The sequence below is a fragment of the Delphinapterus leucas genome, chromosome 3 (assembly GCF_059928025.1).
Source record: "Delphinapterus leucas isolate spDelLeu-1000000601 "Yukka" chromosome 3, BTC_Dleu_Yukka2, whole genome shotgun sequence".
In the NCBI taxonomy this organism is placed as follows: domain Eukaryota; kingdom Metazoa; phylum Chordata; class Mammalia; order Artiodactyla; family Monodontidae; genus Delphinapterus; species Delphinapterus leucas.
Window position 1 is genome coordinate 14205203 of NC_143131.1, and position 25096 is coordinate 14230298.

At 43.9% G+C, this 25096-nt stretch overlaps 1 protein-coding gene across 2 annotated transcripts in view; it reads right to left on the reverse strand.

Annotated features, from left to right (window-relative positions):
* ANKH (ANKH inorganic pyrophosphate transport regulator) overlaps window positions 1–25096 on the reverse strand; it is a 141909-nt gene that overhangs the window by 52844 nt on the left and 63969 nt on the right. For both annotated transcript variants that reach the window (XM_089908688.1, XM_022581408.3), the window contains exons 2-3: window positions 10865–11081; window positions 1933–2051 (exon numbers count right to left, since the gene is read on the reverse strand). In XM_089908688.1, coding sequence (XP_089764814.1) covers window positions 1933–2051; window positions 10865–11081 — 336 coding nt within the window. The remainder of the gene's footprint in view (window positions 1–1932; window positions 2052–10864; window positions 11082–25096) is intronic.

Consider the following 25096-nt stretch of genomic DNA (forward strand, 5'->3'; position numbering starts at 1 on the left):
CTACCTCAGTCCAGCCTGGGCCCTGTGGGTTCTACATACTCTGGTTCTACATACTCCAAACCCTTGGCTGTTTTCTTTTTGGGGTAGGGGGTATGGGAGCAGGGGGTATGCATCAACTACCAGAGTAAACACACCTGGTGATAAGCAAGGAAAAGAAAATCCAGGTACAAGTGTTCCAGTGGCCAAATTCTCCACCCAAAGTGATGTCACAACAACTAAAAATCAGGACCTCCGGTGGAAACTAAGGGTTTAATATCTAAGGCTCCCTGGCCCACCAGTAGGAAGCTGTCAGATTCAAGAAGGCCGCCCCTGTAACCCTGCTACAGGCACATTAAGACTTCTGATGACATTTGAGAGGATGGACCACATACATTTTTACATTGCATCATTCCTCTGAGGATTGGGGGCTAATGCCATACCTCAATACCTCCATTCATCTCACACGTCTAATGTATATAGAACTGGAGGTAAGGAGTGGTAGAAAAACCTATATAGATTATCATATGTTAAAGTCTCCTTCCAAGGGTAATTTAAAAGGGAGCCCAAAGAAAAGGTTTATTTTCTAGCATTAGACATTGTTGGAAATATATAAATATATATATATTTGGCTAAGTCTCTTTTATATCTATAACACAGATGAAGAGGAAAAAAGCATTCTCTGAGAACTCTTCAGTATCAGAACAAAGAATTTAATCTATGGAAGTCAGCCACCCTCAGCTAATCTAGCAAAGCTGGCTATTAAAGTAATAAAATCCTATCAGTATATTCAAGCGAGTCTTATTCTAAAAAGCTTTGGGTGCTTATACCACACAAGTGGTAAGTTTATCTGAAAGCGATTCTGATCCCTTGATCCTGAATATATCAGAAAGGAATTTATATTTGAATCAATTTTTCAAACAAGCTCTCTTGCCTACTGCCAGAACTCGTGGCAAATATAGATAATTCTCGTAAAATAAACGGAAAAGACGGGCTGGTTAAAAGTCAGTGGGCAGTTGGAGCCCTTCTGCACTGCCGGCGGGGTGTAAAATGGTGCACCTGCTGGTGAAACCAGTGTGACGGGTCCTCAAAAAATTAAAAACAGAACTACCATATGACCCAGCAATTCCACTTCTGGGTGTACACCCAAAAGAATTAAAGCAGGGACTCAAAGGGATGTTTGCACACTCATGTTCACAGCGGCATGATGCATAGTAGCCAAAAGGTGGCAGTAACCCCGGTGTCCACTGATGGATGAAAGGGTAAACCAAACGTGGCTTACACATACAAGGAATACCATTCAGCCTTAAAAAGAGGGACATTCTGACACATGCTACAACATGCATGAACCTTGAAGGCATTTTGCTAAGTGAAATAAGCCTGTCACAAAAAGACAAATATTGTACGATTCCTTCCACTCACGGGGTACCGAGAACAGTCAAGTCCATAGAGACAGAAGTAGAGCGGTGGGAGCCAGGGGCTGGGAGTTAGTGTTCAATGGGGAAGAGGCTCAGCTGGGAAGGTGGAGGGGGCCGAGGGTGGATGGCAGTGATGGGAGCACCACGGTGCGAATGCACCTAATGCCACTGAAGTGGGTGCTTAAAAATGGTTAAGATGGGAAGTTTTATGTTATATGCATATTATCACAATCGGAAAAAAAATGTGGTGGGCAGGGAAGACAGCCTCAGATGCGTTGGTCATTTCCTGGGGGGAATAAGTGGAGCCATTTCCATTTCTGGGTTGCTGGGGGCTGGGGGAGGGGAGGGTGGGGAGGCAGTGTTTAATGGGAATAGAGTCAGTATCCCAAGATGAAAAGAGTTCTGAAGAGTCACAGCAATGTGAATATACTACATGCCATTGAACTGTACACATAAAAATGGTTAAAATGGTGAAGTTTAGGTCATGTATTTTTTACCATAAGTTTTTTAAACAGTGCCAACGATCTTCTCTACTCACCATTGCATCCATAAAAGGGAAGGCAGCAAGATACAGGAAGGCCCTTCTCGTCTTGTTCCCCACTGACTCATCCACATGGTGCAACTTATTGATGATGTAGTAGCCTAAGTCACTATATGCTGCAGAAGGTAAAACAAAACAAAACAAAACACGGCGATATTTAGAAAACATTATCCTCATAAGCTTTTTATCTCAAAAGTTCTTTTTAAAATAAATTTATTTATCTTATTTTATTTATTTTGGGCTGCGTTGGGTCTTTGTTGCTGCCCGCGGGTTTTTCTCTAGTTGCGGCGAGTGGGGGCTACTCTTCATTGCGGTGCGCGGGTCCCTCATTGCGGTGGCTTCTCCTGCTGCGGAGCACGGGCTCTAGGCGCGCAGGCTTCAGTAGTTGTGGCACGCGGGCTCAGTAGTTGTGGCTCGTGGGCTCAGTAGTTGTAGCGCACAGGCTTAGTTGCTCTGCGGCATGCGGGATCTTCCTGGACCAGGGCTCGGACCCATGTGCCCTGCATTGGCAGGCGGATTCTTAATCACTGTGCCACCAGGGAAGCCCTCAAAAGTTTAAAAACAATTTTAAATATAATATTTGGGTTTTGGTACAAAAATTAGAAAATTCAGATGAGCAAAAAGAAGAAAATCATCTACAGTCCCATTCATCCCTCTGCCCAGAAGGGGTCACAGTTGACACTCTAGGTTCTAATTGCCCAGCTCTTTTACAGGTGTGTGTGGTGGATTATGTGTGCGTGTTTTAACATAACAATGGGATAACATTCCTTTCAATAAAAATGTCAAAGCTAGCTTTTCACTGTTTGTCATTCCTTTTGTATCACTTTTTTGGGAGGAGGGTGGTAACTGTGGGTATAGTCTCCCCAGTGCAAAAATGCTATCTCTGTGCTTTCCAAGTCCCTCCAACATGAGGACCTGTGGCCAGTGCGTGACTGGAACATAATGGGCCTTAACCAACGCAGGCTGAATGAATGTGTTGGTGCCAAAGGGAGAGAAAGGAAGAAAGAGAAAGGTCTCCTACTGTCTGCTAGGCGTTCTGGCAGACACTGTTAGTAAAGTTAAATACAATATTCAGCTATTTGCTACCTCACTGATACCATGTTTAGACTGTATAGGAAAACAATGGTCTTTGTGTTTGCATAGTGCTCTAATAGTAGTGCTCCCGCCGTGTTCATTCTTTTATGAATATGAACATCCATGCACTTGACAACTGCAGAAGATGCTTTGAAATCAGAAAGGAGATAAAATTTAGTGTCTCTCTCACTTTGTGAAATAATAAGAATCCCTTCTCCCATCTCAGAGTTTGGGGGACGACTTATTACCATATAAACTGGTAAAAAGAAATAATCCTCCATCCTCTGTCGGGATTAGTCTGGAATTATGGGGATGTTGGATTAAGTGTGCTCTTCAGGATGATATCCAAGTTGTTTAAATGTCTATAAATAGAAATCTCAGCGAGGGTAGAGGTACAAGTAAGTGATTTCAAGGGGTAGGGGGCTGGAATGGCTAAGACATCCAGCATGCAATGCTGGTGGGACAGGCAAATGCAGGAGAGGAGGGCCCAGTCCTCCCAGGAAGGGCAGAGGTGGAAACCAAGAGGCGAGCTGCCAGGTGAGCCCAGGTGGCAGGTGTGGAGCGTGGCGGGACCAGCAAAACCACTGAGGCAGCAAGAAGAGAAATCCAGGAGGGAGGGTGGCACTTGGCAGAAAGAGAAAAGACTGGGGAAATGGGATTAGTTACGGCCAGGGACAAGGAAGGCAGCTGTGATGTCCTGCTTGGATCAGAAGGCACGTGGGTGACCTGATCCTGGAAAGCAGGAGGAAGCCCTCCAGCCCGACTTGGCAGCGAGGTGAGAAGTGCATTCAGACCTGAGATTAGCTGGTGAAACACAAAGCCGGGATAAAGATGTTGCTGGATCACACACACAGCTTACTTTGGGTGCCGAGATTTGGAAATCGTGGCTGCTGTTGATTTGTACACTCCTTTTCATTCAGTCAAGTTCACTGCGCTGAGACCTGTGCAGAGATGGTCCTGACCCGCCCCACCCCGCTGCCCCTCCCAGCAGAGACCGCTGGCAATAGTAAAGGCGGCCACGCTGGGCGAGCAGAGCAATGCCAAGTGCACGAGCCTGGGGCTGGCTCTGAAGAGCTCAGGAACTAACATTCCCTGGTAAAGGTTAGCGCAAAAACAAACGCCAGGTGACTGGACTGGACTGGATGGCTAAAGCTGGGCCCTTGAGATTAGAAAAGGCTGAGATCCGGAGGGCAATATATGGGTTGACCTGTGTCCCTGCATAATTCATTTGCTGAGTCCTTAGTCCCCAGGACCTCAGAAGGTGATCTTATTTGACAACCAGGTCATGGCAGGTATAATTAGCTGAGATGGGGTCACGCTGGAGAAGAGTGGGCTCTTGGTGTCCTTCTCAAAAGGGGGAATTTGGACACAGAGATAGACACGCACAAGGAGAAGCCCATGAAAACATGAAGGCAGAGATCGGGGAGATGTTTCCACAAGCCAAGGGACAGCGCACGTTGCAAACCACTGGAAGCTGGAGAGGGGCCTGGGACAGACTCTCCATCACGGCCTCAGATGGAACCAACCTCACTGCCACCACCTCGACCTTCCAGCCTCCAGACCGTGAGACCACACACTTCTGCTGTCTGTGTTGCTCTGTTAGGACAGACCTAACAAACTCCTACAGGTGGCTTCTAGGAAGGGGAGAATTATTTTCCTGTGAGTCTCTGGGGTAATGGCAGGAAAAGAAGGGACGTGTGAATTTGAACAGCTGAGAGCAGGGCGTGCAGTTTGCTCACGTGGCCTGAGTGTATAGGGATCAGTATAACTAAGCTTCTCTACCTCTGTGAATATACCTAAGTGTACCAACTTATTACACTATTTTAACTAAAACATCAAAAATAGTGCCTTTATGTAGAGCAATGAAGAGCTGACATCTAAAGTTTAACAGGGTCTGAAGGACTGCTGGGTGCTGAGCTCGACCAAGCCTCTGACTCTGCCAGGATGTTTCCCCCACCTCACCCCCCTGCTTTGTTCAGTCGGCAGCTCCAGGGTCCCCAGGTGCCAGGGGTACTTTGAGACCAATGGGCCCAAGGATGCTTTTGCTTCTTTTTACTTCTTGTCCTCCTTTAGCTACTAGAGAAAAACTTTGGAGGCCAAGGGAAGAAGCTTTCTTCCCGACTTTCTTCCTTCCTTTTACTCCTCCCATATGTAGTAGAAGAAGAGTCTGGTTATAACTACAAAGGTTGTTTCCACCCTGTGAGCTGGGAGAGTAAAATCCCAGCGGCTGTTTTCCACCCAGTATCGCCTCACCCTCCCCTCCCGTGTCCCAGAGCTGTTTCTGGCTGGAGGTATAGGCTGGGGGTAATTTGTTTAAAGCACTTTGCATAGAGTCTATAATTACCAGGCTAGCTGCATTAATGACATTTAGTAACCTTCAACTTCTATAAGCTGCCTTACCAAGACTCTTCTGAAATAGCTTATAGTCCTTATGAAAAGTAGAACATGAGAAAGAAAAATTAAGCAAGGTTTTTGAATAGATGTAAATGGAGTTCATGGCCTGGCTGCAGCAGGAGGACACAGACTTAACCTATTTACAGGTAGACAGCTTTGAGCTGCCCAAACAAGAAGCAGGAAGGGCCATTCAAATCCCTAGCTCCTCTGACCTCAGAATTATTTTCCCGTGAGACTCTGGGGCAATGGAGCGATGGACCTTTCCAGAATCACTGGTTCTCAAACTTGTTCATCCAGAGTCGCCAGCACTTGTTGCAAAATGCCATGAAATTTAGTATTAATAAAAATAAGCCTCATTACCTATAATTTTCCCATGGGAATTGAAGAAAAAGCCCTCTTTCCATTTTTAGTAAAAGAATAATATGTGCATTTCCAAGGGGCAAATTTGGGAGCCCTTATTCTAATTCTAATTCCTTAGTTCCCATGTTTAAAAGTCTCACAAGTGCTACGGATTGACCCACTGTGTTCTGTTTACCAAGGCTCCTGCAACTTGGGTATCTTGAGCCAGGCTCCAGGTACACATAGAATAGATATCAACTTTCTGGCCAGTGGATCTCTAGATTTCAAGTCTGTCAGTCCAACACAATTCCAAGTGTCTACTCATTTGGCTGATGGCATAAGGTTTGGGTGGTACATGTTCTGCAGCCATCTTTTCCCCACCATCTGCACCACACATTCCTGGGAAAGTGCCCGTGTGACCAGTGGGACCCACTCCAGCCATGCGCAAATCTCTCAAGGATGAGAGAATGCGTGGCTTACCAGTCTGGTCCAAAAAGAGAAAAAAATCAGAGAAAATGAATATGAAACACAAGAAAAAACATTATTTACAGCAAATGTAATAAAAAGGACCTAGTGAAAGTTCTCTCCTTTATTGGGGCAAACACAATAACAGTTGACCCTACAAAGGAGTTTTTGGTCCTCTCTGACCTGAGTCTACCTCTAATGTCTCACTGTGATTAGTAAATGGATGCCCAGATGTGACACCAGGTTAGCGAAGGAAAGAAGCTACAGTTGAAACTGGTTTTTCAAAGCTGGAGACGCTTAGCTTTGAAGTCCCTTCTAAGTGAGAAGATCCTCCAGCAGTTGGTAGATTATCGGTAGATACCGAAAGTTTGAAATGTCAAAGTTCATCCAGATTGGGAAAAAAAAAATCTAAGATAGAGATCATGCTGGGAATCAGGATTTCTCCAATGGCTGGAGGTGCCATGCAATACACAAACTTAAAAAAAAAATATCTTAAGAGTACCTTGCCCCAGCACTAGTTCATAACCCAGGAGATTATGCAGACTGACAAAATATATTGAACTCTTCTAAATATTAAAAATTTCTTTAGAGACCATAACGTTATCAAGCAGTAAATAAGAATATACAGATCTTCCTTGTTGTTAAAGCTGTATTAAACATACTTACACGAACACTAGACTCAATCTGCTTTATTCAATATAGCTGTCCCTGAGATGTCACAAAAAAATTTTCACTGGTGTCAAAGGCTCTCCAAGGGACCCAGCTACAGCCGCAAAGCTCAATGCCTAACGTCCTCCCTGCTGGTCCTCTTTCTACTTTGCCCTTCCCTGCTCTCCTTCCCTTTCTCTCTTCCTCTCTCCCCCTTTTCCTGTCCCTGTTGCCTAACAGGCTCTTCTATAGTCTCAGGCTGCACACCTCCTTTACCTGGTTACCTGCACCCTAGCACTGGGCATCCACCCTGTTACCTGTGATATTCAACACAGAACTCATTTTCTTGCTTTATTCTCCCCTGATTCATAAATGCGTGGTGGCTGTGTGCCTCCCACTTCTTTTCTTCCCCGAGGATGAATATCTTTTATATTTATCTCACCTCTGTATCCAACTTTTGATTAGTAGGACCTGAATGACATGCACGTACTATTTGTTCAATAAGTAATTTGTTGGACCACTGATAGGACAGATGGGGATTGGACTATTTTAAAGGTGAGTTAAACAAAGGGCAATTCTTTCACTCTTGTTTAGTCAAAGCCCCCCACATTCAAAGCAGGAAGGTCAGCTCTATTAATATTAGTGGTGTGTCTGCTTAGAGTTAAACATTCATGTTAATAACATCATAAGGGGAAATGGATGAATTTTATCAGTGTTTGAGTATATCTAAAAAAAGAGAAATATTCATTAAATATACAGAAGGCATCTTGCTGGGAAAAGTAACTAATATTGTAAAGAATAAAATGAATAAACAGGTAAATTAGGAAACAAAGCAAAAAGAAACCAAGGAGTTGGCCATTAAACTGAAAAAGCATAGAACATGGTGATTTTGTTAAAACCGTGAGCCTGAGGTTAGACAGAGTTAACAGAAATATAATAGACAAGAAGAGTCACCATTTGTAATCTTAAGTGGCTACAGCAAAATATTCATTTAGAGCACTGGGTCAAATTCTCCACTCCATCTTGTATCAAAGATAAGGGAAAAATTACAAAGAGTTGTGCTGGAATACAACCAACACTTTCAGAGCCAGTTAAGAGATGACCCACCCCACGAGCCTTTCAGAACCAATCCCTAAGAGAAAGAACTTCTTCCTCCTCTATGCTCTTGGATGCCCTTATATAAATGCTATGGAAAAGTTAGAAGGTCTAGATAACAGAAATAAATCTATTAAGGAGATAGGGAAATAGCACCTAAAAAGGAAAGTTTCAGGAAATTAGACTAGTTTCGCCTAAACAAAATAATACAGAGAAATTTGGTTTTAAGCCTAGGTTACTCTGGTTCCTATCTCACTCTGTGGGCTAAGCTGGTGAACGTGTAACATGCGGCTTCTTGTACTTACTCTAAGCCCTACTGAGGAGCTGTTCATGTGGGGAATACATACCCATTTCAGTGTCAGGCCAAGCAAATACAATTAGGAAGACTGCCTGAGAGCAGACAATGGCTTCTTAAGTCAAATTATTTGGAATAGTTGCTTTTTTGTTTATCTATGTCACTGTTCGCTTGTCCCAAGCATAGAGAGCCGAGAGCTGACTGTTAAAGTAGAAATGTCAGTGGCTGTTTCTAGCATTACTAAGACGTGAAAATGGGTTTTAGTGTCTAGTGTAGGTGACACATTGTAAAGTAGAAACTGAACGGGGGGATGTTTATGGATGGTAGGAAAATAATGTTGGAAGAGGTGAGGATGACAAGAGGGCAACATCCCACCTGGAGCTTGTGGTCAAGGTTATGGGGAAAAATTGGCAAGATCTGAGTATAGAAAAGCTTACGGGATTAGTGAAAAAAAGGAGAAAGGAAGGTGAGCAAAGATGCCTGATGCAGCAGACAGTAGAAGGCAAGAGAAGAATCAAACCATTAGGCGGAAAATTGAAATGAGGCCAACAAACTAGAAGAGGGAAAATCATTAAAATCTGAGTTTTAAGTCTTTGAGAGAAATTGATATTGCTTTCTTAGTAACTGTAGAAAGCATTTGTTTGTTGGAAGGAAAAGAAGTGATAATTGTAAAAATATCAACAGTGGTAAAAGCAATTGTTAAATATATCTGGGATGTAGAACCATTTTGGTTCAAATGTAAGATTTTATGATTCCATTTTAAAATTGAAAAACTTGCATTTAACTTGGAAAATGACTTTGATTTTTATTTCAGTGACCAAATGTCCCTCCCAACAGTGTCAATAACACAGTACACTCAAGTTTTCCTTAATTACTGACATCTAGTAATTAGCTATTAGCCCCAAAGTCTCATTTGAGCATGACTAAAACAGGGAATGTTGGGTTTATTTGGAAGTAAGCAGCTAAAAAGAAACTAATTTATCTTCCTTTTTAGGCAAAAATTTATTTAGACCCACTCATTGCACATATGGAATTTTCTCAAGTACGTATACCACCTATGAAAATGGCCCAGATCAAATGTAGCTGCAGAAGTTTTCTTTAAAACTCAGCGGATAAGTTAGTATTCAGGGTTTAAGTTAAGGGAAAGAAAGGCATCTCCTCTCTGTCCCATGCCCTGAAGCTCTGAGCCCCAATGAAATGACCAATAGCAACACTTTGCCTGGATATTTGGCCCATGAGAAGCATCCTCTTGCCCACATTGTTCTTAGCACAAAATCCTATGTTGTATTAAAAAGGAAGACCACAGGGGCTTCCCTGGTGGCGCAGTGGTTGGGAGTCCACTTGCCAATGCAGGGGACACGGGTTTGTGCCCCGGTCCGGGAAGATCCCACATGCCGCGGAGTGGCTGGGCCCGTGAGCCATGGCCGTTGAGTCTGCGCGTGGCGGGAGAGGCCACAACAGTGAGAGGCCCGCGTACCGCAAAAAGAAAAAAAAAAAAAAAAAAGGAAGACCACAAAGGCCTCAGTCTATTTACTTTTAGATTCACAATTATATGAGTAAACATGAGTTGACATCTGAGTACACTGTAAATGGTTTGGGTTAATCTCCTGGCTCTTCATTCACCACGGACATTCATGGTTCTCATACAACCAGTGCCAATTTGAAGACACACAATGGGTTTGTGAAGTGTTGTTCACAGGGTTTATGTAACTGGGTTCAGTAGGTGTGCCATTCAATTTTTATGCCAGGTAAGCTGAGCTGTTTTGAAGCCAAGGGGCTCTGAGATCATGCCCTTAGGGTTTTTTATCACCACCAAGAAGGCAGCAGAAGTAGAACTCCAGCTCTAAAGGAAGGTGCTTTCCTAGGTCTTGGTGAAACCGTAGGCCAGTCACTGTGTGTGATAAAATTTTCTTGTTTCACGGAAAGAATGTTATGCCCAGAGTATTGAGTCTCATCTGAAATAGAAACATGGGGCCCTAAAAGGAGATAATTTTAATACGTAAAACAATCTCATCTGTTTTCACTGCTGATAAGAATTAATCCTGAATAACACTCATTCTATTTTCATTCTTAAGATTGAGTCTGATAAGATAAACACCAAGGTCCTACTGTACAGCACAGGGAACTATATTCATTATCTTCTAATAAACTATAGTGGAAGAGAATCTGAAAAAGAACATATCTATATACTGCATATATATGATATACATATATGTATGTATATAGCTGAATCACTGTGCTGTACACCTGAAACTAACACATTATAAATCAACTATACTTCAATTAAAAAAGAAAAGAGTAAGTAATGTCTGTCTCTAACAAAAGCACCTGACATTTTTTTGACCTTACTGAAGGCTAATCCTAGATCTGCTCACCTGTTAATGAAACTCCTTCCTCACTGACCAGGGTTTGGGAACCAGAGACATACAGCTTGCCAGACAAAGGACATTTTCTTTTCTTGACCTAGAGCACAAACTCCATTCCTTCCATCCCTTAAAATTGTCTTGATATTTAATAATTATGGAAGAAATCATTTACTACAATAAATACACGAAAATGAATTAAGAGGAAGAAGGAATTAGCAAAGCTAGATTCTTAAGGGATGGCCAACAGCCTTACCTATGAGGGTGTGGAAGACAGCGGCTATGGCACCAGCCACCACCATGCACAGGACAGCTTTGGTCCTGTCCCGCTTGCTGTTCACAAACACCAGGCCCACATTCTTGAAGTCACTCATGGGCCCTGTGAAGAACTTCATTAAGGAGTAGGCCAGCCCGTAGCTGGCCAGCATCTCCACTGCATCTTCCTTGACAGCTGCAATGCCCCGGTTCAAGGCCTGTGGAGGGAAGAAACCCACAAACAGCGTTAGGAACGGTGTCTTGGGGCTTCCGTGGTGGCGCAGTAGTTAAGAATCCGCCTGCCAATGCAGGGGACACGGGTTCGAGCCCTGGTCCGGGAAGATCCCACATGCCACAGAGCAGCTAAGCCCGTGTACCACAACTACTGAGCCTGCGCTCTAGAGCCCGCGAGCCACAACTACCGAGCCTGTGCTCTAGAGCCCGTGCTCCGCGATGAGAAGCCACCACGATGAGAAGCCACTGCAATGAGAAGCCCACGCACCACAACGAAGACCCAACACAGCCAAAAATAAATAAATAAATAAGAAACACCGTCTTATATCTCCTACAAGAAAACTCAGCAGGTCATGTTTCCATAGGCAGTCTAAGCAGCTTATAGGGCAAATCTCACTGTAATTTGATAAAGGTTATTAGTTTTCATTTTCATCCATATTAGCTTCATTTTGAAATATCTTCCTGTGGGGGAGATAGCTGTCCACTGGGGTGAAAGTAATAGAAAAAAACCCAACAAGCATTTTATGTTAATATCAGAAAATAATTCGGAGAAGTTCTGGTTAAAAGGTTAACATGTTAAATTTTATTTGTAGGCTGAACCTACATAAGGGCAACAGGCTTCTGGAAATGGGTCAGTCACTTTATATGGAGTAGGTGATGGTTTCTCTTTTCCTTTAAGGAAGGGGTGTGGGTGTGTGTGTGTGTGTGTGTGTGTGTGTGTGTGTGAAATACTAGGTATCTGTTATGTATGTATCCTTCACAGCATAAAGTAAGTTCTATGCTATGAAAACAGGTACTGAAGGAAATTATTATACAATCAATGGATGCTATTCACCTGATTCTTACTGTATCTTAACTTGAAATAGATTCATGATCTCTGTGCAGACAAACAGGAAAAGAAAATCTTTAAACCAAATGCACCATTTTGAATAATAAGATGTGGTCATAGGATATGCTGTTTTAACCATGAGGGACCCTCTGAGGTACTGGTGGCCTTGTCAGGATGGCATTTCCAAACTAACTTTCCCACCTAGTAGACAATAAAGTAGCCTGGAGGTAGTGGGAATGGATGTCCAGGAAGAAGAACTTTATTTTTAAAATGTCCCCAGTACATCGCCTCTGTCTTTAGGCACAGGCAACTGACTGGGCAGGAGAGTCAGCTTTCTGTATAGTAATACACTTTTAATTCGTTAATTTATTTTCATTGAAGTATAGGTGATTTACAGTGTTGTGTTAGTTTCTGGTGTACAGCAAAGTGATTCAGTTGTACATATGTGTGTATATATATATATTTTTTCAGATTCTTTTTCATTATAGGTTATTACAAGGTATTGAATATAGTTCCCTGTGCTATACAGTAGGACCTTGTTGGTTATCTATTTTATATATAGTGGTGTGTATCTGCTAATCCCAAATGCCTTAGTTATCTCTCTTCCCCCTGCCTTTCCCCTTTGGTAACCATGTTTGTTTTCTAAGTCTGTGAATCTGTTTCTGTTTTGTAAGTAAGTTAATTTGTGTTATTTTTTTAGATTCCACATAGAAGTGATATCGTACGGTATTTGTCTTTCTCTGTCTTACTTCACTTGGTATGATCATCTAGGTCCACCTATGTTGCTGCAAATGGCATTATTTCATTCTTTTTTGCGAAGCCAAGCTAGCTGACACAGGGGTATAAAAGGTCACCTCCCCTGCCTCACTGTGGGACTGATCACGCTGGTCCAATTCATGCTCCAGAGCTCCCCATGGGATCAGGTGGAAGCTAGTCTCCAGTGGAGACCACATCCTTGTTTAATTTTTCCCCACTGCCCACTGCTTCCTTCTCCCCTTCTCCGGAGAGAGCACACAGTCAATAAATCACTTGCACAAGAATTTCCCAACGCAGGTTCTGCTTCCAGAATCCCCAGCTCAATACAACTTCTAATTACGTTTCTCTCAGACATAGAGAACAGTGCATGGTCTGTTCTTTTTCCTTCTCATCCTTCCCCAGTCTATGACTGAAAACTGTTTACTTTTTATTGCTAAAATACGTGTTCGAACTTAAATGATAAAATTGTATATTAGCACAAGTTTTAAAACTATACAGGAGGGCCCCTAAATAATGTAGGATTAGTCTTTTTATATGTCTTGTGGGTAAAATTTTATTCTTTGCTAAAAAGACATTAGCTCTGGCTGGGGCATCAACGGCAATGCTTTCTACTTCCACCAACTGTTCCTTGATGAAGTCCTAAACCCAGCGCTGAGGCACGAGAGCAGAAAGAAGGGCACAGGGAAGAACAGCTCTGTCAGCAAGACTCGGTGTGAAAACTCCACTGAGCTCAACAATTATGGTAATTTGAGGAAAGAGCACAGGGTTTAGAGCCAGGCAGACTTGACTAGGTCCACTTCTACCACTTAACTACTGAGTGGCCTTGCCCATGGTACTTATTCTCGCTGAAATAATGGATCTTAGATTGTCTATAAGTAGTGTACAGGGCACCACCCATGACCGGCCTAGAAAAGGCACTTGAAAGCAAGGATTTATGTCTATATTGCTTACCACTGTACACCTACCACCTTGCTACCTTATAAACACAAATATTTGTTGGATGAATGAATGAATCAGGTATTTTCTGCCAGGAATTTCAATGTTGATACTAATTTGTATGCACTTTAAGGAAATCACATTTTGATTGTAAGATGAAGATGTTATTACTTGTAAGATTTACTATTGACTTAACATTTTTATTGGCCAAATTAAATGTACATTGTGATGGGAAAACATATCCTGATTTCAAGAAGCATTAAAATGCAAGAAAAAAGAGCTTTAGAACTGAGGAGATATGCTATATTAATATTATTAGCCTTTTTATTATTTCCATTTTCAGTACTGCCCCCAATTTGTTCACTTCCTAATTCTATGATTTTCTTTTGATACCAGAAATATTAAGTTATTATATAGTTGATCCTCCATTTCATGGAGTTTTTTTCCATACTTTTGGACTCTGTCATTCTTACCCATCTTTAGCTAAGGTAATTTTGTCTAGTTTATAGTTTCATTTGCGCATTTAGCTTTTTACTCCTCCTGGAACTTATGCTGTGAGGTATGGCTTAAAATTCATTTTCTCATAATAGTTTACTCCTTCAACACCAGTTTGAATAAAACACCCATTGCCCACTTATTTGTGATGTTTTCTTATCAGCCATTAGTTCTTATACTTCCTTCCATCACCTATTGTTTGCTTTACCTGTCTGTCTCAATTTGCTTACCCTGTTTTTCTTCATAGCATGTTCATTACCTGACATTATACTGTCTATTTACTTGTTATTTGTCTCCCTGTCTATCTTCTCCATTTGACTGTAAGCTCCAGGGCACAAAGAGAACTTTGTCTGGTTCACACCACATCTCCAGACCTAAACATGATAGGGGATCACGTGATAGGTGAACGATAAGGATGAAAGAATGAAGTGAAATACACACGAACAGGATAAACATTTCCTGTGATGGGTACTGAAGAAATGAAATTAATGAGCTGGGGTTTCCTTGGAGGAGCTTATTCAGATGAACTAGACAAGGAAACCTCTTCAAAGAGGTGATATCTGAGCTGAGAGATGAAGAATGAACAGCTGTATAAAGAGCTGGAGGAAGGCACAGGCCTGCAGGAGGGCTTAGTGTTCTTAAGGAACAGAAAGGCAGCCAGTGAGAGTAGAGGGGAATAGGTGAACTTGGAAGAGAAGACAATGCTGAGGTCATTCCAGGTCACAGCGAAGAACACGGTGCTTTGTTCTAAGAGCAGTGGGAAGGCATCAAACAGTCCACGCAGAGGTGGGATAGAGGCTCCTGTTGGCTGCAGGGATGGGCGTGGCCTGGAGAGGGACAGGCAGAGCAGGAAGCCAGGAGTTCTGTGGTAATCCAGGTAAGAGAAGGCGATGGCTTGGACTAGGGGACGTAGGGAAGACGGAGAGAAGTAGATTGACTTGAGAGCTTTTTGGAGGTAAAATAAATGGACCTGGTGATGGACTATGTGGTGGGTGTGAGGAAAAGGGAGAAATCAAAGCTGGCTGTTGACTTTTTTGGCTTGAGTCATTGGTCAAATGGTGTTGCTACTTACTGAGATGAAGGGACTGGGGGAGGGAAGGTTTGGGAGGAAAAGGCAAGACCTCCACTGAGGAGTCCCCTACTGGGTGTGAGACACCCATAGCATTCCAAACACAGAAGTCAGGTAAGATAGTTGACTAAGTGAGCCTGGTGTCCAGGGGACATCTCGGCTATGGATATTTGAAGGTCGTCAGCATACAGACAGCATTTAAAGGCAGGAGACTAAACGAGATTATCTAGACAAGGTATAGATAGAAGGGAGTCTGAGATTCAGCCCTGTAGCACCCTAGAAATAAACTTAAACATTAAGTATGTGGCAAGCCTTCCATGTTACCTGGGGGTTATAAGGATGCTGTAGTTCAGCATCCATCAGTTAGCTACTACTGTTCTGGCCACGTCACTCACAAACCTTGCTGCATCTCTAGCCAACACCAGGAAGAACAGCCACTGTGGCTGGGAAAGAGGAAGAGCTATGGCCTTGAAATTCAGCTAAGAAAGTGTCTGAGAAGTCTTTGGAATGAATTAGGCCTGGAGTCACAATTCTGTCCCAAGATTGTTCTAAGTACAGAGGTTCACCGGCTGTTCAGAGGCAAGTGTCTATCAGAGGCAAGTGTCTAAACATTCATGGGCTTTCCAGAGTAAAGACACTTTAAATTAGGGCCACATCTACCGAGACTCCCACCACTGTAAATACGAAGCTGACCTTCAAGCCCAGCCTGGTTCTGGTTCCAGATGGCATGGCACGGGGGCCTCGTCACACTCCAAATCAGCATTCTCTGTGCTGTGGGTAGTCGTCCATATGTAATGCCTGACTTCCAAACTTATCTGGCTCCAGAAGGCTTTTCTTGGGTCCTACCTGCCTTAGTAAATCCCAGTATCTGCCAGGTTCATGGTGTTCTAATGCCTAATTTTTTCCCCCAGAAAGTCAGCAAAACTACAGGATATTAAAAAGTGAAACAAAACAAAACCCTAAAACCAAAAAACCGCAGCCTCCAGGGAAATGGCTAACAAATCCCATGTGATCTCCCTGGTATGAACTGTCTTAGATCTTTAAAGCCTAAAAGGGATCCTGACATTTTAAACTTGGGCTCGAGAGACCAGAAACATCTCTAACTGCCAACTGAGCGTCTTTAAACCAAGAGTCACCACCTCACCTCCGTCCTGCCAATCATTTCACGCCAATGTTAACAGCGAGTGTTCCTTAACAGCTGGGCGCTGGGTGGAGTGTTGTACCTCCTCCCCTCCCCCGGCCCCAGGAGCTGGAGCGGGACCAGAAGGTGATACCCTGTCCCGGAGGGCAGGTGCTGCAGGCAGCACCGTTGATCTCCTGTCCGGGAGATCTGTGAGGCTCTCTCTGCACCTCCCCCTCTAGCTACTCTAAACGCCATTAAACTCGTCACCCTCTTGACCGCCCCATCTTCTCCCTCCTGCTGCCTGTCCTTCCTCACTCTACCCCACATTTCATAGTCATCACCTTAACCTCACCCTTGTCAGTACCCACAACTCACTGTCCGCAAATCTCTGCCCTTGGATTCATCTCATTATTTACCTATTCCACTCTTATCTAGGTTTGCAGACTTCTACTTGGGCTTTGGGAGCGGCTGGAATCAAATGTACAACGCAGGGTGCTGCCACTACACACTCATTGTCTCCATCCTCAACCGGGCTGTTCACTGCTCAGTTATCGGTCCATCTTTCCCACCACTGCTCTCTGTATTCCTGGGCTGCCTCGTTTCCTCTTTCTCAGCCTCTTTCTTTCTTACCTCTTACTTCATCTGCAATATGGAATCCATCAGGTAGAAACTAAATTTCTTGTTGCTTCTCTCCCTAAAACGACCCTCCACGAAACACATCTGCCCCAAACCCTTCTTCACCTCCTCTCTCTCGTTATGCTGGAAAGGCCAGTCTGAGCAGGGCGAGTCTAGGGCTATCCCCCTGGGTCTCTGCATTTCTGTTTCTCTGACCTTGGCAGGAGCCGCCATCTTCCTCTCCTGCTCGTCTGATCTTGGCTACTTGACGGGCTCTTTCCCATCCTCATTCTCACATGCTTAAGTCTCTTCCACGTGAAAAATAAACCTTCTCTGGCCTCCTCTCCTCCTCTTGTTCCCGCCCTCTTTCTCACCTCCCTTTCACAGATGACTTCTATAAAGTGGTACCTGTGCTCCTTATTCCCACTTTTGTTTTTCCCATCTACTCCTCCGCCTGTTAGAACAGCAGCTCCCGAAGTGCAGGAACCCCGTCTGTGGCCCCAGAACCACAGCTCTAGCAGGCTCTGGTCACATGACAGGGAGCCAGCACATAATGCTGTGTTGAACGCACCCACTGGGTTCTGGCTTCTCTGTCCGCGGCCCTCACACATGCTCTTCCTGTTAAAGCAAACGGGCACTTGCTGTCGTCGTCTTTCTGACCCCTGGGCGGATCTACCCTGTGGGCCGCTCCCTCTGTGAAACACTGTTTCCTCCTTGGCTTCAGTGATGCTGAAGTTTCTAGGTTCTCCTCCTAGCTCTTCTGCTCCAGCTCTTTCTCCTTGATGCCTCCTCTTCCTTTGTCTCAAATATCGGTGTCCCCAGGGTTCTACCTGGGGCCCTCGCCTCCGCTCCCTCTCCCCTCTGGCTCAGCAATCCCTCCCCCTCCCACAGCTTCAATTATTCCCTGTCTGCTCAGGAGTCCCTGATCCATCTCTCCAGATTTCTCAGGCTTCTCTTAAGCTCCAGATCCACCCATCTCCATCTGAGTGCCCCTGTGGCACCTCACACTCCACATTTCCAAAACTGGGTTCACCATCTACTAGACTACCTGGGTTCCCACAGACCCAGCCTTCCTCTTGGGTTCCCTTTGAATGAATGCATCCCACCCAGAAGCCTGAGGATCTCCCTGGATCCCTCTCAGTCCTCATATGCACAGATTTCCTGGTCCCGAATATACTCTTTCCCTAGTCATTGTTTTTTTTGTTTGTTTGTTTTTTTAATAAATTTTATTTATTTATTTTTGGCTGTGTTGGGTCTTTGTTGCTGTGTGCGGGTTTTCTCTAGTTGCGGTGAGTGGGGGCTACTCTTCGTTGAGGTGCAGAGGCTTCTCGTGGTGGCTTCTCTTGCTGTGGAGCACGGGCTCTAGAGCGCAGGCTCAGTAGTTGTGGCGCGCGGGCTTAGTTGCTCCGCGGCATGTGGGATCTTCCCGGACCAGGGCTTGAACCCGTGTCCCCTGCATTGGAAGGCGGATTCTTAACCACTGCGCCACCAGGGAAGTCCGCCTAGTCACTCTTAATCTGTCCAGTTCTCTCCAGCCCCACCACCATGCCTTGGGTCAGGTCACTCGTGGTCTTCTTGTCTCCAAGCCCTCCTTCCCTCCACACTACGGTCAGATCACAAAAATCCAAATTCCTACAAGGGTATCCGAGGTGCGTCAGGGCTGCATCCTGTTCACAGACCGTGGGCCCCACAGATGTTGCTCTAAGTGTCTGTGACGGTGTCCGGCACACGGGTAGACGGCATCCAGTAAGTATTTGTTCAATGAGTGACCACTCACAGAGGCCACTCACGATCTGACCTTGCTTGTCTGCCTGGTCTCTACACTTGCCCTTGCACTATGTTTTATGAGGCTTAAACGGTTTGTAGCTTTCTGGATGCGCCGTGCTCCCTTTCGGCTAAAGGTTTCTGCTCAAGCTCTTTTCCCTACATAGGCTCGCCTCTGCGCCTGTCCCCACTCCACTCACCTGGCAAACTCATCGTCAGCTCAGTTCCCAGGAGTCACAGTTCTGCGAAGCCGCCCCTAGGCCTGGTCTCCTCCGTGCCCCCCGGCACCCTATACCCCGGGTCCCAGTGCTGCACTCATTGGGCTGTACTGTGGTTGCCCGGTTACCAGACTGCCCTCCTTGCCAGATTACTTCGAGGCAGGGTTTGGGCTTACTTGTCGCCAGCTTTCCTGCATCTACTCAGCACAATGCCTGACACATAGTTAAATATGTTCAATATTCACAATATTCATGTTCACAATATTCAATATTGAATTCACATATTCAATATGTGAATGAAGAGATGTGTTAACGAACATCCAGCTGATTTGTCTGGTCCTTCATAAAAATCTTCCAACTGCAGGTTTGGTTTTTCTGGGTAAATAAACCCATTTGTGACAGCATCTATATATTTAAAATATGCAAAGAGATGGCAGTGGCACTATACACCTTCCTGTACCCCTGATATTTTCTCATGAGATAGAGATAGAGATTTCTCATGCTATTTCTACTATGTCACATGGGCACCCAGTAAGTACTGGATAAAGGTGACTCCTTAACTGCAGACACACAGACACAGATAGGATGCAACAGGGGGGACACATGATTAGCCTCTTAAGTACAAAGCTTAAACAAGGATATTTTTCTGACTTTTTTTTTTTCATGTCCTTTGGATGTCAACTGGCATATAGGACAAGCTGTTCCCCTATGAAGTCAAATCCTATAACAGAAGTCAGCTGCCGTGAAAAGAAAATCAGAAGTTTAGATTCAAAGGAGAACCTTCTCGGAGAAGCTGAGAGAACCCTGCTGAGAGCTAAGTGTGCCGACAGGTAACCAGGGTGATAATCTCCAAATCTGAGAAGATGGGTGCCTGTAAGGGCAACAAGGCTTGGAGAGAGATGGCCACACAGTTCAGGAAGTGCCAAGGGCAGTTGGACTCGGATCTTGTAACTGACATTCATGGCCATACGGTAAAAAAATGATCACGTTGCTCATACAGAAATGGCTCTTCAAATTCTTCCATGAACAGGTGCTGAGTGGACAGAAATGAACATATCTACGAAACAGAAACAGACTCATAGACAGTAGAGAACAGACTTGTGGTTGCCAAGGGGGAGGGAGCATGGAGGAGGGATGGGCTCTGAGTTTGGGATTAATAGATGCAAACTATTACATACAGAATGGATAAGCAACAAGGTCCTACTGTGTAGCACAGGGAACTATATTCAATATCCTGAGATAAACCATAATGGAAAAGAAAATAAAAAAAGAATGTATATATGTGTATAACTGGTTCACTTTGCTGTACAGCAGAAATTAACACAGCATTGTAAATCAACTATACTTCAATTAAAAAAACCCATATTGCTGTCAGAAAAAGGTGTTGAGTTGGAAACTGGTATTGTTCCCTACAACAGCAGTGAGATTATTATATGAAAGGCTGAAAGTCCCCTTATTTTACTTTTAGTAAGATGAATACTTCCTTTACTTGCCTCATCCTGGATTAGGAAAACCAATGCGACACAGGGCTGGGTAATCTTCTGTCTTTGATAAAAGACCACTCCTCTGTCTACAGCTTCAACGCTCCCGTTACACCTTCTATGACATGAAGCACACTCAACCATTACTGTGGCAAAAGAATACAGTTTAAAAATCTTTCTCAAACCCAAGGTCCTCAGAAAATTTGCATTTGTGAAAGTGTGGAAAATTCAGAAGTACGCGTGGAGGCAAAGCTACCTGTGGGAACAGCGTCTTCCAATGACATAGCTAATCCGCAACCTTCGGATTTCAATCCCCCCAGAGAGACTGGGTTCCTATAACTTCCCACTGTTGCTGTTCTGCTCGTCTGTATTTTAAAAAGTGGTTTGGGTTAAATTAGATCATTTGTCTTGCCGGTAGTTTTCCAGCCATGTTTTATTTTCTCAAGGATCTATATACCCCTCTAAAGGAGACACCTCGCTCTGTCTAGCTGGAGCTCTGGCCAAGAACTTGACACCCACACATGAGGTTGTGGTTTACAGGGAGTGGCAGTAAAATGAAGCCTGGTCTCTTTGGTCGTCAGAGTCATTGCTCTGGGCAGTGCTATCCATATTTAGTGCTTCCTGGAAACTCAGAGACAACACAAGGCAAGTCCAAAATATACCACTGCTTTTCTCTGTCACTTCTCACACCTGGACAGGAGTTTCTACAAAGAACAAACTACCGAACAGGTTCCACATTTGGCTAACTCAGGTTTCTCCTGTTGGTTTCTTCAATACTTCAGGGAAAACAAAAAGCATTTCACGCTTGATGTTTTAATCTAGAAATGTGTTAGTTCATTCAAGGATATATTTTAGTGTCATAGGTCCCTCCTCAGATCCTCTTGACCTTTCATTTAAACATGAAGCTTATATACCTAAATTTAACTTTAATTCAAGACGGTAGGAGGCTTGACAAGGAAGAAATATTACTATGAAAATTCTAGTGTACTTTAAAAAAAACCAAAGCTTCCCACGTCATTTAAGATTCCTTACTTATTTCTCACCTTGATCTCATATCTTTACTGTTGTGAAAATTTCCATTTCCTACTAATTTTTTAATACTTATAAGGTTATATGGTCCCCAAATGATGCTATCTCTTGGTTAATATCTTAAGACTACGTCTATTCCACTGTAGAATCGAGTTTAAAATGCTTCTTTATTAACAGAACAAAACTAAACTAAACAGCTCACACAACAACTCCATAAACAATAGTCTGGAGTAGATTGACTCTGGGATCGGGGGAGTCTTTTTACTAACTTTCTATGCTTTCTCTCTGCCTACGTACTTACGCACCCTGCTTACGTACATACTCTCTCCATGATTAGGAGTAGATTCTTTTTCTTGATTTCTCTAGCACCTTAAATTTGGCTGTAGATCTCTGAGCAAGCAGCTCCAAGGCTCTGTTCCTTTTTCTGACTCAACTGCAACATTCTGAAATGTCATCTATGAACTTCTATTGACATTTGCAAATGCATTTATTCTAAGAGAAGAAGAAGCGGCATATGCCTATTTGCATTTGGAGCTTATGAAACCCAATGACCACCATAATAATGATGATGAAACTATCTCGGCTAACATTTCCTGAGCGCTAGCTCTCTGACGGACACTGTTCTGAGATCTTTACGTCTCCCGACCGCTCTGTGAGGGATGTACGATTATTTCCCAGCTTACTGGTGAGAACACTGGTACACGGAGAGGCTAAGCCACTTGTCCAGGGTGACAAAGAGCTGGGAGAAGAATCCAGAACTTCTTGACCTCTGGGCTTGAGGTCCTAACCATCACTCTATTATCCTGAACCAAGCCCTCTTTCCACTTTGAATTAGATATCGCAGTTGGGGCCAAATGCTTACTCTAAACAGAGAGGATTAGCTGAGCAGAACAAAGAGAACTTTTGGATAAAGATGGATTTTTATGGAAAATTCCAAAGACCCTGAAGCAAAGATTATTTTTTAAACTATAATGTGTAGCAAGCACTACAAGCGTAAATGTGGAGGATGAACAGAGTGAGGCTGAAGTCATCATATATCTGAGCCACGCCAAGAAAATGAGGATAAGAGAAATCAGCTCACTAATGCTCTGACATCAGCACCACACAGCATGGCGAAGGGTACAGACGGAACCTGGGAACACAGCACCGCGTGGGCTGTCTTCCCAAGCTCATGCACCAGTCCGCCATCACTAGGGTGGTAGAAATGCTAAGAGGCTCTCCACGGCGGCCTTCTGGAGATGTGGACGAGAGTGTTTATGAGCTTCTTTTCTACATGGGATAATGCACCATCCTAGTATCTTTAACTTGTGCAAAATTTTTACTTGCTTCTCAACTGTGGGACTCAGTTATTTCTGCTTGGGGTTCAGCTATGACTCACTGCCGGTATTTATATAACCGGGCACATGTCAAGTTTTGTGAATGATTTCTAAGGTCCTGGGGCGTTTGATCTGATTGTTTCTAGGAGGCTAGTGAGAGTCAAAATTAGTCATTAAACAGGTTAGTCCATCCAGCCCATGGATGTTACAAACCAGTGTTGCACACACACGTGCACATGTGCACAGACACGTACACATGCTGAGAGAGGAACCCCGACAAAATTCAGATGGACCATATTTAATGTGACAAAGCTGTCTTCAGTGGTTGCTTTGCTGGGTGCAAGTAGGTTTGTCATGGCCTCCCCATGACGCCATTGCTATTATTGGCCTAAATTACTGATCCGACTTATGAGATTCTAGGTAAAGTAAAATCATCTCACTGAACAGACTGTTTAGAACACAAAACAAGAAAGGACAAAGAATGTCACTGTAGCACAAGCAAATCGGGAAAGTCCAATGGTGTCAATAGTGGTAGCAAGGATTTAAGAATTATATATCCTGAACTTATTTTGTCTTTACAACTATAACCATGCTTTGTGCCAAATATTTTTCACCAAGAAAAGTGACACGATCAAGGAATAAGCTACAGAACAGTGCGGGTAAAACTGAAGTGCTCTGAAAATTTCTAGACTAAAGAGAGAATGAATACATTTTTGTCACTTACTATTTCATGTACATAACAATGAGCTAGTAAACACACATGCTGAACTTCATTCTGTAAATCCAGATTTACTGTAATTCAGATTTTGGATCTCTGAAAATCAGAGTAGCCTGAAGTGCTGTCTTGCTCTAGCCCTTTGGCCTACGTGAACGAGGGGACGAAGGTGACCCAGTGAAAGGAGACATCTGCGCCCCTGTCCACTTGGCCCCTGGAGCCCCAAAGGATGCTGCAGTCATAGAAGCATATTTGTTGAGGGTGTAAATAATTCATTCAAGAAATCTGACTTATGGATCACATGAAGGACACCAACCTCTTACATATGCAGTATGGCCGAGTTTTGCATGTACCTTCACACGTTATCTTATTGGCTGTATCTAACAATGCTTCAACAACAGGGTAGGTATTGAAAATTCCTGTTTTTTTAAAAATTTTCTTTACATCTTTATTGGAGTATAATTCCTTTACAATGGTGTGTTAGCTTCTGCTTTATAACTAAGCGAATCAGCCATACATATACATATATCCCCATATCCCCTCCCTCTTGCATCTCCATCCCACCCTCCCTATCCCACCCCTCTAGGTGGTCACAAAGCACCGAGCTGATCTCCCTGTGCTATGCGGCTGCTTCCCACTAGCTATCTATTTTACATTTGGTAGTGTATATATGTCCATGCCACTCTCTCACTTCGTCCCAGCTTCCCCTTCCCCCTCCCCACGTCCTCAAGTCCATTCTCTTGTAGGGCTGCGTCTTTATTCCCATCCTGCCCCTAGGTTCTTCATGACCATTTTTTTTTTTTTTTTAGATTCCATATATATGTGTTAGCATACGGTATTTGTTTTTCTCTTTCTGACTGACTTCACTCTGTATGACAGACTCTAGGTCCATCCACCTCACTACTAATAACTCAATTTTGTTTCTTTTTATGGCTAATATTCCATTGTATATATGTGCCACATCTTCTTTATCCAAAAATTCCCATTTTGCAAAAAAGGAAACAAGGTTCAAAGAGACTCCCTGACTTGCCCAAGGCTTTTGGTTAATATATGGTGTAGCCCAAACCGGAAGGCTGGGAGACCGTCAGCCCGATGCTCTTCCCTCCTTCAACACTAGACTGAAGACGGTGGGTGAAGGGGTGGCGTTGGGATGAACATCCCCCCACTGTCAACAAGGCAGGGGGAGGGGTGTGCATGTCCTCACACAGAAATGTCCTTACCCATCCAGATGGTTATTATTAGAGATAATTATTACTAAAGGAGATTGTTACTTTTACCTGATGGCAATGTCGTTTGGGAAATTGGAGAGCCCTTATAAGGAAGGTAGGAGAGGCTGAGTTAAAACTTCCTTGAGGTCTTTCCCTTTGAAAGGAGTCAAGGGCAGGCTCCTGGCTTTGAGTGATGCTGCCGTTGGTGGCAGAGCGTGGTCTGGTCAGCCTCGACCCTGCAGTCTGGGCAAAGAGGTCCTACAGGATGAGCAGTGGGGAATGCTCCTTGGACCCAAGCTTCCCGTGACCACCCGAGAAGGGCGTCTGTTAGAGTAGTACAGCTCCAGTCAAGGCCCCAGTGATTCCAGGCGGTAAGGTGGTGTCCCGGCTGACAGTGGGACAGGAGCTCGGGCACAACCTGGGTGCAGACAGGCCTACTGGTCAT